At 36.9% G+C, this 13,567-nt stretch overlaps 2 protein-coding genes across 2 annotated transcripts in view; both read right to left on the bottom strand.

The window, feature by feature from the left end:
- The window catches only part of LOC139951246 (macrophage migration inhibitory factor-like), a 103,400-nt gene that overhangs the window by 78,298 nt on the left and 11,535 nt on the right, over positions 1-13,567 (bottom strand). The gene's annotated exons all lie outside the window — the stretch shown is intronic.
- Positions 315-7,530, bottom strand: LOC139951818 (DNA-directed RNA polymerase I subunit RPA12-like). Its single transcript, XM_071950884.1, has 7 exons — positions 7,517-7,530; positions 6,446-6,551; positions 4,101-4,210; positions 3,138-3,349; positions 2,555-2,664; positions 1,562-1,772; positions 315-1,012 (listed from the first exon to the last, which is right to left on the bottom strand). The coding sequence occupies exons 1-4, from the start codon at positions 7,528-7,530 to the stop codon at positions 3,325-3,327; spliced, it is 255 nt and encodes an 84-aa protein (XP_071806985.1). The 3' UTR covers positions 315-1,012; positions 1,562-1,772; positions 2,555-2,664; positions 3,138-3,324.

The following is a 13,567-nucleotide window of genomic DNA, read 5'->3' as shown; positions in this document are numbered from 1 at the left end:
AGGGCAAGTGCACCAAGGCATTCTCCTTGGTAAAGGGCACCTCTTTGGAGAAATTGCAAGAACATTTGCAACGTTGCCTCCGTAATGTATCAGGCTTGTCGTAGTAACAGTATCGAGGATGACATTTGTGCAATGACCAACTCTCAGGGAAAAAGAGAATTTAAGTCTTGTCACGACCAATAAGTTACAAAGTATGCAATGATCCTAACCAGAGCTTGTCCCAATTTCATGGCTCTGCTTACCCTAAGCACAGAATCGGCGCTTAAGGAAGCAGAGAATTCTGTGCTTACGGCAAGCATATTTCACGGGTTAGCGGCAAATTTGGGCTGCGCATGTGTACTTCACGTTACTAGTATTCCACGCTTACAAGGCTAGCACAGAAATTAGGCAATTGCAATAGCGCAGAATTTGGCGGTAAGCAGAGCCATGAAAATGGGCCCTGGAAGGCTTTCATCATAGAAGGTGTGCACTCAAGTTTCTTGTTCGTTCTTTCAATCGATCAACCCACCCCAGGAGTAAGGGGAGTATCGATCAATAACAACAATTCATGAAGGTAAACAATTCAATTTTAGATAATCGTTTTTTGAAACTAGCTATACAGCATGAGTTATCACAAATTAATGTAAGCAACACTGACAGTTTTAAAACACCTTTACCACAGTTCGGCCATTTTGTCTGGTTCCTGTGTACCCATCAAAACCAGCTCGAAACTCTCAATGTAAAAAAAAAAAGGAACCAGACTAAATTTGGATGTCAAGCCTCATTTTGTTTCTTGAGACAATCCTGATGGCACTGTCAGTGATAAAGGATCCTTATCTTATTTAAGTACCCATACTGGGATGGATGCTCGGCCTCCTCATCAGTAAGACATCTCTCTGGCATCAGGTGGTCGTCGTTGTCGTCGGTGGTGATTTCAACTCCTTGTTCCAGTGAGCTCTTGCCTTGAGTTCCTCTCAGTGTAGACCGATCCGAAGATGTTGATTCTCTTCAGGAGTACTCAATCTCTTAAAGCCTGTAAAACAAATAAATAAATAAAAAATGACTTTTACATAAAAAGTGAACCTTTTACCCTAACCATCCTGGGGTCGATTTCACAAAGAGTTAGAAAGCTAAAATAAAACAGTGAAAGTTTCAGTAAAAAAGGGTCTACTGGTTCGATTTGCTGAGAACACAGAAAGAAGCAAAACCCTGTCACAGTAGCGATGAATCCATCCGAGGTAAAGATTTCGATAGGTTTGCTTTTGTTCTTAAACATTTCAAAAAAATTGACCAGGGGTTTCCTTACGGGTGGCGAACCCTTTGGCACTGAATTTTTGCACTTCTGTTTTCAGAGGTAAAATATAAAACCTTTGAAATAAAACGAACCTATTTGTATATCAAAATATTTGGAGGGTCAACGGGTCAATTTGAAGTGGCGCAATTTTCAATCAAACACAGTTAAAAAATTGGCCAGGGGTTTCCTTACGGGTGGCGAACCCTTTGTCACTGAAATTTTGCTCTTCAGTTTTCAGAGTTAAAAATATAAAACCAAATATTTGGGGGCTTGTTCTTCAAGACTTACCAAATGATTAATCACCTCATATGAAGTGGCGCATTTTCAATTAAAAAAATCGGCCTCCTCATCAGTAAGACATCTCTCTTGCATCAGGTGGTGGTCGTCGTCGGTGGTGATTTCATCTCCTTGTTCCAGTGAGCTCTTGCCTGGAGTTCCTCTCAGTATAGACCGATCTGAATATGTTGCTTCGCTTCAAGAATACTCAATCTCTTGATGCCTGTAAATAAAATAATTACAAAATCTAAAATTACATTTACATAAAAAATGATCCTTTGATAAGTGCATGCACTGGGTTCTTTTACATGCGTTCGTTACACAACACATAGGACCAACAGCTTTACGTCCCATCTGAAGGACGAAGCAATGGTCTTGCTTTAAAAGGACACTAGTGTCGTGGCAAGACACAAAGTGTCTTGCTTTAAAAGGACACTAGTGTCGTGGCTGGGGATTTGAACCCACACACGGTTGATCAGAAAAACCAGAGTTTGAATTCGGTGCTCGGCCACTACACTTCCAAGCACGATTTACACACAGCAGTGAATTTGTGCTTGTACTAATCCTTATATAGCACTGAAATCCATCATTCAGTGACGCTCATGGCTCTTCAACAATGTTACCCCTGATCACTAGGACATTTATTTCATTCATCAAACCAACTCAGCTCCCTTGGGAATAAACTCCTCTGCAGCCAGATATGTAGTGACCAAGCTAAATAAATCACAAGGACCATCTCAACCCTCACAGGTACCTACTAACCCCTGTGCAATCTATGGAAACTGTATGATAAACCTAAAAGGCTCTACAAGCCTAAAGCCTGGTTCATACTTTCTGCGAATGCAAAGCAAATTTTGTTGTCATGAACTTGCAATGAATTACTCGCCACAGTTGAACTGTGTTCAACCCCTTCGGAACATTCGCTAAGAAAACAGGGCTGTGTCGCCAAAATTCACTTTGCATTTGCAGGAAGTATGAACAAGGCTTAAGTAGTGATTAACTTACTTGCATGATGGGCAGAAACAGAAGACGGTTTGTCCTTCATCAGCTAATCGTGTTTGCCTGGTGTGGAAATGAAGTCCATCGTGACTGAACTTGGCACATGCCCTGTCAATCTGAAACCAGACCAGATACAAAAATGAAATTAAGAAGTGATCAAAAATTAACAAGCATTGGAAAAACAAAAATATGTGATAATATGCCTAAAAGGTAGGGCCATAAGTTGTTTTTTTTTTTTTTTTCCAATGATTTATGGACAAAATGTAGAAAGATGAAATACAACTCAGACAGTTTCAGCAAAATAGGTCTACTGGTTCGACTTGCTGAGAACACAGAAAGAAGCAGAACCCTATCAGAGTAGGGATGAATCCATCTAAGGAAAAGATTTTGATACATCAACAAAGGTTTGCTTTTTTAACATTTCAACTTTTAATTTGAAGTGGCGCAATTTTCAATCAAACACAGTTAAAAAATTGGCCAGGGGTTTCCTTACGGGTGGCGAACCCTTTGTCACTGAATATTTGCTCTTCTGTTTTCAGAGTTAAAAATATAAAACCAAATATTTGGGGGCTTGTTCTTCAAGACTTACCAAATGTAAAATCACCTTATATGAAGTGGCGCATTTTTCAAGTAAATAAATCGGGCTCCTCATCAGTAAGACATCTCTCTGGCATCAGGTGGTCGTCATCGTCAGTGGTGATTTCATCTCCTTGTTCCAGTGAGCTCTTGTCTAGAGTTTCTTTCAGTAAAGACTGATCTGAATATGTTGATTCTCTTCAAGAGTACTCAATCTCTTGATGCCTGTAAATAAAAAAAATAAAAATAATAAAATAGCATTTACATAAAAAATGAACCTTTGATAAGTGCATCCACTGGGTTCTTTTACATGCGTTACACAACACATTGGACCAACAGCTTTACGTCCCATCTGAAGGACAAAGCAATGGTCAATTGTCTTGCTTTAAAAGGACACAAGTGTCGTGGCTGGGGATTTGAACCCACACTCTGCTGATCAGAAACACCAGAATTTGAATTCGGTGCTCGGCCACTGCACTTCTGCCGACGATTTACACACATGTTATGTGAACAGTGAATTTCTGCTTGTACTAATCCTCATGTAGCACTGAAATCCGTCATTGAGTGATCTCGTGGCTCTTCAACAATGTTACCCCAGATCACTAGGACATTTAACGCTTTCATCAAACCAAATCAGCTCACTTGGGAGTAAACTGCCCCTGCAGCCAGATATGTAGTGACTAAGCTAAATAAATCACAAGAACCATCTCAACCCTCACAGGTACCTACTAACCCCTGTGCAATCTATGGAAACTGTATTTTAAACCTATAAGGGTCTACAAGCCTAAAGCCTGGTTCGTACTTCCTGCGAATGCGAAGCAAATTTTGTTGTCACAAACTTGCAATGAATAACTTGCAACAGTTGAACTGTGTTCAACCCTTTCGGAACATTCGCTAAGAAAACAGGGCTGTGTCGCTAAAATTTACTTTGCATTTGCAGGAAGTATGAACCAGGCTTAAGTAGTGATTAACTTACTTGCATGATGGGCAGAAATAGAAGACAGTTTGTCCTTCATCAGCTGATCGAGTTTGCCTGGTGTGGAAATGAATTCCATCCTGACCGAACTTGGCACATGTTCTGTCAATCTGAAACCAGACCAGATACAAAAATGAAATTAAGAAGTGATAAAAAATAACCATGCATTGAAAAAACGAATTTGTGATATTACCCCTAAAAGGTAGGGCCATAATGGACAAAACATAGAAAGATGAAATAAAACTGTGAAAGTTTCGGCAAAATAGGTCTACTGGTTCCACTTTCAAAGAAAACAGAAAGAAGCAAAACCCTGTCACAGTAGCTATGAATCCATCCGAGGTAAAGATTTCGATACATCAACAAACAAGGTTTGCTTTTTTCCAAAGATTTAAAAAAAATTGGCCAGGGGTTTCCTTACGGGTGGCGAACCCTTTGTCACCGTTTTTTGTTCCTCTGTTTTCACAAGTATAAAACCTCTGAAATAAAACGAACCGATTTGCAAATCAAAATATTTGGGGGTTTACGTTATTTTTCAAAATTTACCAAATGTCAACTTTCAATTTGAAGTAAACAATTTTTCAATCAAACACAGTTAAAAAATTGGCCAGGGGTTTCTTTATGGGTGGCGAACCCATTGTCACTGAATTATGCTCCTCTGTTTTCACAATTAAAATTAAATAAAACCTCTGAAAAAACTGAACCAATTTGTAAATCAAAATATTTGGGGGGTTTACGTTGATTTTCAAAATTTACCAAATGTCAACTTTTAATTTGAAGTAGACATTTTTTCAATCAAACACAGTTAAAAAATTGGCCAGGGGTTTCCTTACGGGTGGCGAACCCGCTGTCACTGATTTTTGCTCCTCTGTTTTCACAATTAAAATATAAAACCTCTGAAATAAAACGAACCTATTTGAATATCAAAATATTTGGGGGGGGGGGGTGTTTACATTATTTTTTGAAAATTTACCAAATGTCAACTTTTAATTTGAAGTAGACAAACTACCAATAAAACGCGGTTAAAAAAATGGCCAGTGGTTTTTTAACCGGTGACGAACCCATTGTCACTGATTTTTGCTCCTCTGTTTTCACAATGAAAATATAAAACCTCTGAAATAAAACAAACCTATGTGTACATCAAAACATTTAGGGGGTTTACGTTATTTTTCAAAAGTTACCAAATGTCAACTTTTAATTTGAAGCAAATTTTCAAACACAGATAAAAAATTGGCCAGGGGTTTCCTTACGGGTGGCGAACCCATTGTCACTGATTTATGCTCCTCTGTTTTCACAATTAAAATTAAACAAAACGTCTGAAAAAAAGCGAACCAATTTGTATATCAAAATATTTGGGGGGGGGGTGTTTACGTTATTTTTCAAAATTTACCAAAAATGTCAACTTTTAATTTGAAGTAGACAAATTTTCAATCAAACACAGATAAAAAATTGGCCAGGGGTTTCCTTATGGGTGGCGAACCCATTGTCACTGATTTTTGCTCCTCTGTTTTCACAATTAAAATATAAAACCTCTGAAATAAAACGAACCAATTTGAATATCAAAATATTTGGGGGTTTACGTTAATTTTTTGAAAATTTACCAAATGTCAACTATTCATTTGAAGTAGACAAATTTCCAATCACACACAGTTACAAAATTGGCCAGGGGTTTCCTTATGGGTGGCGAACCCATTGTCACTGATTTTTGCTCCTCTGTTTTCACAATCAAAATTAAATAAAACCTCTGAAAAAAAACCGAACCAATTTATATATCAAAATATTTTTTGGGTTTACGTTATTTTTCAAAGTTTACCAAATGTCAACTTTTAATTTGAAGTAGACAAATTTTCAATCAAACACAGTTAAAAAATTGGCCAGGAATTTCCTTTTGGGTGGCAAACCCTTTGTCACTGAATTTTATATGAAATAAATCACCTTATAAATGGATAACTTTCCGTATGGCGCCACCACTTTTTCACTCATTTTTACAAAAAGGGATATATCAATCAGGTAAATTAGATACTATATTATTTTATTTCGAATGAAAAAGTGGTGGCGCCATGCGGAAACTTTTCCTTATAAATTTCAAGTATTGTGCATCTTTTTTTCATAAACCAATTTTAAAAATGGCTGTGGGTAGTGAACCCTTTTCTGTACATCTTTTTTTATTCATTCAGAGTTAAATATAAATATGAAACCTCTCAAAGAAAAAAGAAAAACAATTTTTTGGTGGTTATAGTATAGACAATTAAACAACAATAAAGTACAAGCATTTCTGTATGCAATCATCAAGATAACAACCTAAACAGTTTGGACATGTCCTAAGATAAAACTCCAGTTTCACTCACCAGTGGTCCTAGGTCTTTCTGGCCGACGACCTCGTAACGACCTTCAACATCCTTGGGAGAGTTGAGACGCAGGTATAAATGATAGACCACACCATGTATAATGCAGCTGTAATGAGAAGGAAGACAAAGAATGACTTTTCATTCATTCAAAAAGCTGTCTGTGCTTATGGTAGTGATACATGTATTAATATTAATAATCTTTTTGCACACAGCCGTGTACATACTGGTACCCTGTGCGAGCTTCGTGGTTCCGTGTATGTTTTGTACACAAATCACGGATGGTACCCGCCCTCTCGTGACGCATTCTCGCAAAACGAGGTCGGGTAATTTCAATTATTGTTGGCAGAGGAGTAACACGTACAGTAGATAGGAAGTCTTTATTTTCTCTATTTTCTCTATCATTTTTAACAATTTTTGAGATTGCGGAGTTGATTCTCTGGTCGATAGCATACACATCGATATATCAAAGGACACATAGAGCCTAATTTTGGCAAGATTAAAAAAAAAAGAGAGATTTCTGATTCCAAAATTCATTGAACCATGGGTCCTTGAACACGTGACAGATGACCCTCTATGAGGTTATGGGAGACAATAGCCGGACAAAACCGAAATAGTTCTAGGAGTAGGCCTAGTACAGTAGTACTATCCTATAAAAAAAAAAATTTTATACTAAAAAAAATATTCAAAATTTTTTGTTAACAGCAAATTACCAGTCACAGGTCATTTATATCATCAGAATCAAAGTCATTGAGCTTAATTTGCATTAATGTATTTAATATCATTAATATTCAAAGTCTGTTGCGATCATGCATCAGCCTCCTCCCCCACCGCCTCCTTGGCCACGTCCCGACCCCGCCTACCCCTTTTATAAATAACGCACAAGTCAAGGGGGCTGTCAGGCAGACAACTTTACAAGCTCCGGTTTCCACAATAAGTATATATATTCCAAACTTACTTTTTGCATTTACTTTGTCAGGACATGTCTTGCACTTCATAACTACCGTTCTTTTTTCAGAAAACGGTAAAATGGAGCCCTATTGCGGGCAAAATTCTCTCGAAGAAGCAACTCACTCCTTTCCGTCCATGTTTTAGAGAAATTCTGATCCCGCATGCGTTTCTGAATGGGACGCACGTAATTTATCAAGCCTGACTTCTTCTATACATTCAGCGTTGAATTTTGTTTAGGGTACCTGACTAGGTATTTAAATGAAAACCGCGCCCTCTGTCGGCGGATTGTAGGATCTCCCGCGCAAAGTTAATGAGTTGTATTGATTAATTGATGCACTTGCTGGATGATTTTGATTAATCCTGGTTAAAAATACCAAGCGCAATAGGATCAACAATGAAATTAAATAAACAAACCACACCACATCACTATCTAAGAGAGAAATCCCTTCCAAATACTTCTAAATAAAAATCGCTTTAAATTTGTTTAAAATAATCCCTAGAACATTATAAAAGTTGTCACTCACAAATATGCAAAAAAAATCAAAGAAATAATGTTATAACATGATTTTGTTTAATCATGATAATGCTGGAAAATAGTTTTTGCCCCTCGCTATTGTTATCCTTTACGTGTGTCCTCAATGCATTTTGTTATTTTTAACCATAGGGTGAGTTTACGTTATAAACAACCAGGAGGGGCTTAAAAAGTTATGTTTTAGTTGCTGCTGGGGGATTAGCGAATTGTTTTTGGTTTGAAGTTTTTGCTTTTAGACTCGCTTGCAGTTTTTGCTTTTAGACTCGCTTGCAACTCACGGATATCCTGGCATTTGGCGATAGCAACTAACGCCTAAAATCAAGCAATAAAGTTTTGTCACAAACTTTCATCCTGCCGCCGCTGCGCCTCTTGAATTTCACCGACGTGTGTAGCAAACTTTCCCAAATTTTTAAAGGCACTATTGGTAACTTACTCACAATAATTGTGAAAAACGGTTCCCTCTGAAGTAACGTAGTTTTCGAAAAAGAAGTAATTTTCCACGAACTTGATTTCGAGACCTCGAAGCATCTGAAAGCACACAATTTTATGTGACTAGGGGAGTTTTTTGTTATTTGATGCATAATGTTGAGATACACCAAGTGAGCAGACGGGTTTTGACTGTACCTTTTCTAGGACAAAATGACACAATGTCCACAGATTTACATTAGACTTACACAGTTTGAAGATAATGATGGTAGAAAAGATTCCTGAAAATAATTTGCTGAGGTGCTTGTTACCTGGATTTTCTTTTCAAAAGTAAATTTTTAAAAACGTCTTTAACAAGTCAAAGATATATTACGAATGGACGCGGAAAATTGAAAACTCTTATCGTTAACTTTTCCAGCACTGGAGCTCACTGGAAAACCAGTGAAATCATAAATAAATGATCACATAGTTCACTCTTAATGTTAGCTATTGTTCTGACACAAGATGTCATATTTTACCTTAAAAAAAAACTGGAAAAGGTTCGGATATTCAACACGTATCAAACGAGACATAGCACGCACAGCTGTTAGCATTAATACATGTAAGGTACTGCGCATGGGTTTTATGTGTGTATGTCCGTATGAGCTTCTAGACTATCTTGCGTGCCGACTATTCTGATCTCCAGTCAAAAATTTAAAAGATCACATTCCAATGGGTATGTCTATCAATTTGATAAATCTGTTAAAAAGTCACAATGGGTATAAATCCAGCATTTGGTCTGATTTAATCAAACAAGGGGTAAGTCCAGCATTTTGGTCAAATTCCTGTCAACAAGATTAAAAGTCACAAGGGGCAAGTCCAACATTTTGATCTGACTTTGGTCAAGATAAAAAAAAAAAATTACAATGGGCATGCAGACTAAGTCTAACATTTTAGTCAAATTGCGGTCAAAATGAAATACGTTCACTAGGGGGTAAGTACAGCATTTTGGTCTGATCACAAGGGGTACGAAGTAAAAAAAACAAAACATTTAAGGTGTTTAGTCTAGACCTGGTAGGGCGTCAGCGTTGCCTGCAACGAAGGAGTCCAACCTAGGCTAGGGTTTAGTCCAACATTTGGTTCAAATTTGGAAAATATGATTGGTATTTTGGGCAAACTTTGGTATTATATTGAAAAAAATCACAAGGGGTAAGTCCAGCATTTATGTCAGATTTTTGTCAAACACTAAAAAAATTACAAGGGGGTAGGCCTAAGTCCAGCTTTTTGTCAGATTTTTGGTCTTAAATTGAAAAATCACAAGGGGTATTAAAAAAAAGTCCAGCATTTTAGTCAGATTTGATAAAAAAGCTATTAAAAAAATCACAAGTAGGCTTTTTGGTCATTTTTTTGTCAGAAATATCAGTCCCTGTGCCTCCCCCCACAACAACAAACTTTTTTTTAATAACAAATAATCTTTAAAAACAAATCTTTGTAAACTTTCAAAAATAAGTAAAAAGTCAAGTCAAGTAAATAAAACCAACCAACACCCATGACAAACAGCTACTACGTTACTCCCGTGTCTCAAAATTGTAAAGAAAGTACTGGATACATTTCACTCTATTCTTAAACAATACAATGGAGTCTGGACGGCTTTTCATATACGTGTCAAACAAGACATACCGTACCCGTTAACTCACGTGCGTTTTTAAACTGGCCGCCAGGCTGGAGACTGAAGTCTAATTTAACTTCTTTTTTTACTCTTTCTAAAACTCAAATATGCCGTAAGAAGTCTTCTTCGGTTGTTATAAATATCATTCAACTCACCTCGCTCGCTTTTGTCGACCAAGTCGGGCTTCAAATCTGGAAAAACTGAAGAGCAAAACTGAAGCCTTCAACCGTCAGCCATTTTGTTTTTCTTGAGGACGTTCCCATAGGTCACGCACAGGTCACGTGGGTGATTTGCATATCGAAAGCTGAACCATAATAATGGAAGGGAAAGCTTTCACACGAAGGGTGTTGCAAAATAAAGAAATAAACACAAATGTGATGACATAAATATTGGTCTTTCCATCAACGATGTATTTTGAATAAGAGTTTTGATTGCACTTAAGGCTTTTGGAGTGATAAAGACTTAGCACGCATTTTGAGATGTACCAACCCGAAATGAACACCCCTTATTGAATAATGGAACAAACAACTATCTTCTTATCAGACAAAACTATGAATGAATCTCTGTATCAAATGTTAGAAAACAATTTGTAAACACTCTATAATTAAATCGCCTGTTTTTGTTTTGGCCAAAAAATCAAAAGGGGGAATGATATTATTTATACTGCTCTTTGGTTTTGTTTTAGGCCTTTTTTATGAGAAGGATAACAAACAAAACAGTCTGATTTTAATCACCTAAAATCTGTTTTAATAAATCTTAATCTATTCCTGTACAAAGATTTTGAAGTAAAAATTGTATTATACAGGGAAAAGATTTGTAGAAAAAGAAGTGTTTCAATATTTATTTGCAATGTTTTTGTAGCATATTATACTCTTTCAAATGTTAAGGGGAGGGGGAGGAGGGGGGTAATTACAAATCAAAGGAAGAAGAAAAAAATACAAGAAATTTCACTCATTCTATTGTTTTGTTTTGATCAACAACCCATAGCAGGATGTGCATTGATTTATTTTAAGCTTCCGCACATAAATGGACAGAGTTCTTAATAGAAGACAATAAAACTTTACAATATCTTGATAATAGCCTTGGCTGCGGCCCGAGTGTCTTGGCCACAGTTGCAATTTATCTCTTCTTCAATCAAAAATACTTAAACACCATGACTTTAGTTTGAGGAAGTTAAAGTAAGCATAGTGCTGAATTAGAAAGGGTTGAAGTTATGCAAAAAGAGTTCAAAGGTTAAGTTTGCGGAAACACAATGTGTAAATCTCTGTTGAGTGGTGCTTTTTTTCTTGAAGACAGTCAAAGCATCTGATTGAAATGTTGAGTAATCATAACCACCAGTTGTTTTCGGGACCAACACTTCTAAAAGATACATTTGCGCATTGTGCTACTGCACCCCTCATCTTATTATACATTATATTATACTTCCACATGCAAAGTTTCAAATCCTACATTTGTGTGCGGAGTAATCTGAACTTTATCTGAGTAATACTTCAAGAGGGTTGCGACAACTTGCTAACAAATGCCATTTTCGGTCCAAAACATGCATGTGCAAACCTTAGGGTGCCAGAGTAGAATGGACATTGGGTTGGGCCAGAAATTTTGCCTTAATAATTGTTTGCTAAGCAGAAATGAGCAGGATACCAGTCACAAACTGTACATATAACATGGTAGTTTAGATGTTAACCTTATTCTGGTAAGCATCATTGTGTTATGCTTAGCTCCTTTTTGTGCTTAAGCAACTCTATGAAAATGGGCCCATGATGCAACTCTTCAAGCACTCAGCTCAAAGAGTCACTTTTGTAGCTGTAGCCCCAATTCGCAAACAGCCTAAAGGCCTGGTCCCACTGCAGCGATAACGAGAACGATAACGAAAACGAAGCCAAGCGAACGCACTCTATTGGTTGAATGAGCGTGTGCGTATTCTGCGTGAAGCAATTGAACCACTAGAATGCGTTCTCTTTGCGTCGTGATCGTTATTGTTCAAGTTACCGCTGCAGTGGGCCTTAAGTCTGCCACTTACCCTTTACCCAAGTACTCATACAAAACATGTCATATTCCCTGTGTTCTAGTAGTACAACAGAATAACAATGATACAGAGGAACCAGACTATTTAACTTCCAGCCTCAATCTGAGCTTGTGATTTTGCATTGAGATTAATGGAGGATGTTCTACATGTATTCACCACACTGCAGCCAAAACTTCAACTACCTTTTTGTAACAAAATTACTAAAGATTAACAACAAAATTGTAAACTTAACTAAAGAAATCCTCTTTGAACAACTTTCTTGATTTAACTTAGTGTCTTTTTTTAAGCCTATTAACATACAATTTGATCATAATATAATAAACTTTATTTACAATAATCAAACCTATAATTGATTGATTACAAAAATCAAGAAAAAATAGTTTTGTTGTCAAGTTGGTGTATGTTGAACAAATCACATTGCTACTTAACACCAACACTTTCTAAGAGCAGAGAAATTTAGCTTAGCTACCACTTATGTACAATAGATATTGCTTTAGATGGTGTAATCTACAGATTTCTTCTTGGAAGTGCAACTTTCTAAGCAGGGTGCTAAGCAGGGTTTACTTATGGCTCTGCTTACCACAGCATTCTGTCACACTTTCGTTTCAAGAGGTTAGCGCCAACTTTCTGTGTTAGCTGTGTAAGCAAATATTGCTCCGTATGGTGAAGTATGAATGCACAATAAAGCGGTGGACACCTTTGGTGTTTGTCAAAGTCCAGTCTTCTCACTTGGTGTATCTCAAAATATGCATAAAATAACAAACCTGTGTGCTTGCTACGTGAACCAGAAACACCAGGGTTAACCCCAACTCCTTCCCGATAGTATATTTTCAACTTCTCTGTATGTTTTTGATAAGCCAGTAACATACGAAGCAAGGCCCCCAAGCCACAGATATTGGGTTAACTTTTTTTAGGGGGGGCATGTGTTGGTGGCTCTTTTGTATGTTCCCGTGTCATTTTGATTATAGTCCTGCAATGTATTGAAATATTGTCTTGTGTGAATTCAACAATAAAAATAATAATAAAAGTGTTCTGGGTTCTTTTATGAGCACTACCATTTCTAGTAGTTCAAAAATAGAACGATTATCCGACTATGATTTTTAAATATTAATATTACTTTTTTATAGCAAATATAAACAACAATCTTTATATGATCCGTGGTTTGTGTTTCTTAACAACAAGCCATATTAGCTTTAAAGACACTGGACACTATTGGTAATTTCTCAAAATAATTGTTGGTACAAAACCTTACTTGGTAACGAGCAATGGAGAGCAGTTGATAGTATAAAACATTGAGTGAAGCGACTCCCTCCGAATAAAGTAGTTTTTGAGAATAGACGAATTCTCACTCAAATATTAAAATACTTCAGACCTGAGGTATGTTTTCAGACATCTGATTGCACACAAAATTGTGTCTTGCAACAAGGGTGGTTTTTTCTAGCAACTTCAAAGACCAATCAATACCAAAGTTTAACAGGTCTGTTATTTTGTGCTCATGTTAGGATTCAACACCACCTGAGAATCCTGGGGTGGATTTCACTA

Source organism: Asterias amurensis, chromosome 19 (genome assembly GCF_032118995.1).
Source record: "Asterias amurensis chromosome 19, ASM3211899v1".
In the NCBI taxonomy this organism is placed as follows: domain Eukaryota; kingdom Metazoa; phylum Echinodermata; class Asteroidea; order Forcipulatida; family Asteriidae; genus Asterias; species Asterias amurensis.
The sequence above is the reverse complement of the archived record's forward strand: the minus strand, read 5'-3'. Positions and strand labels throughout refer to the sequence as shown.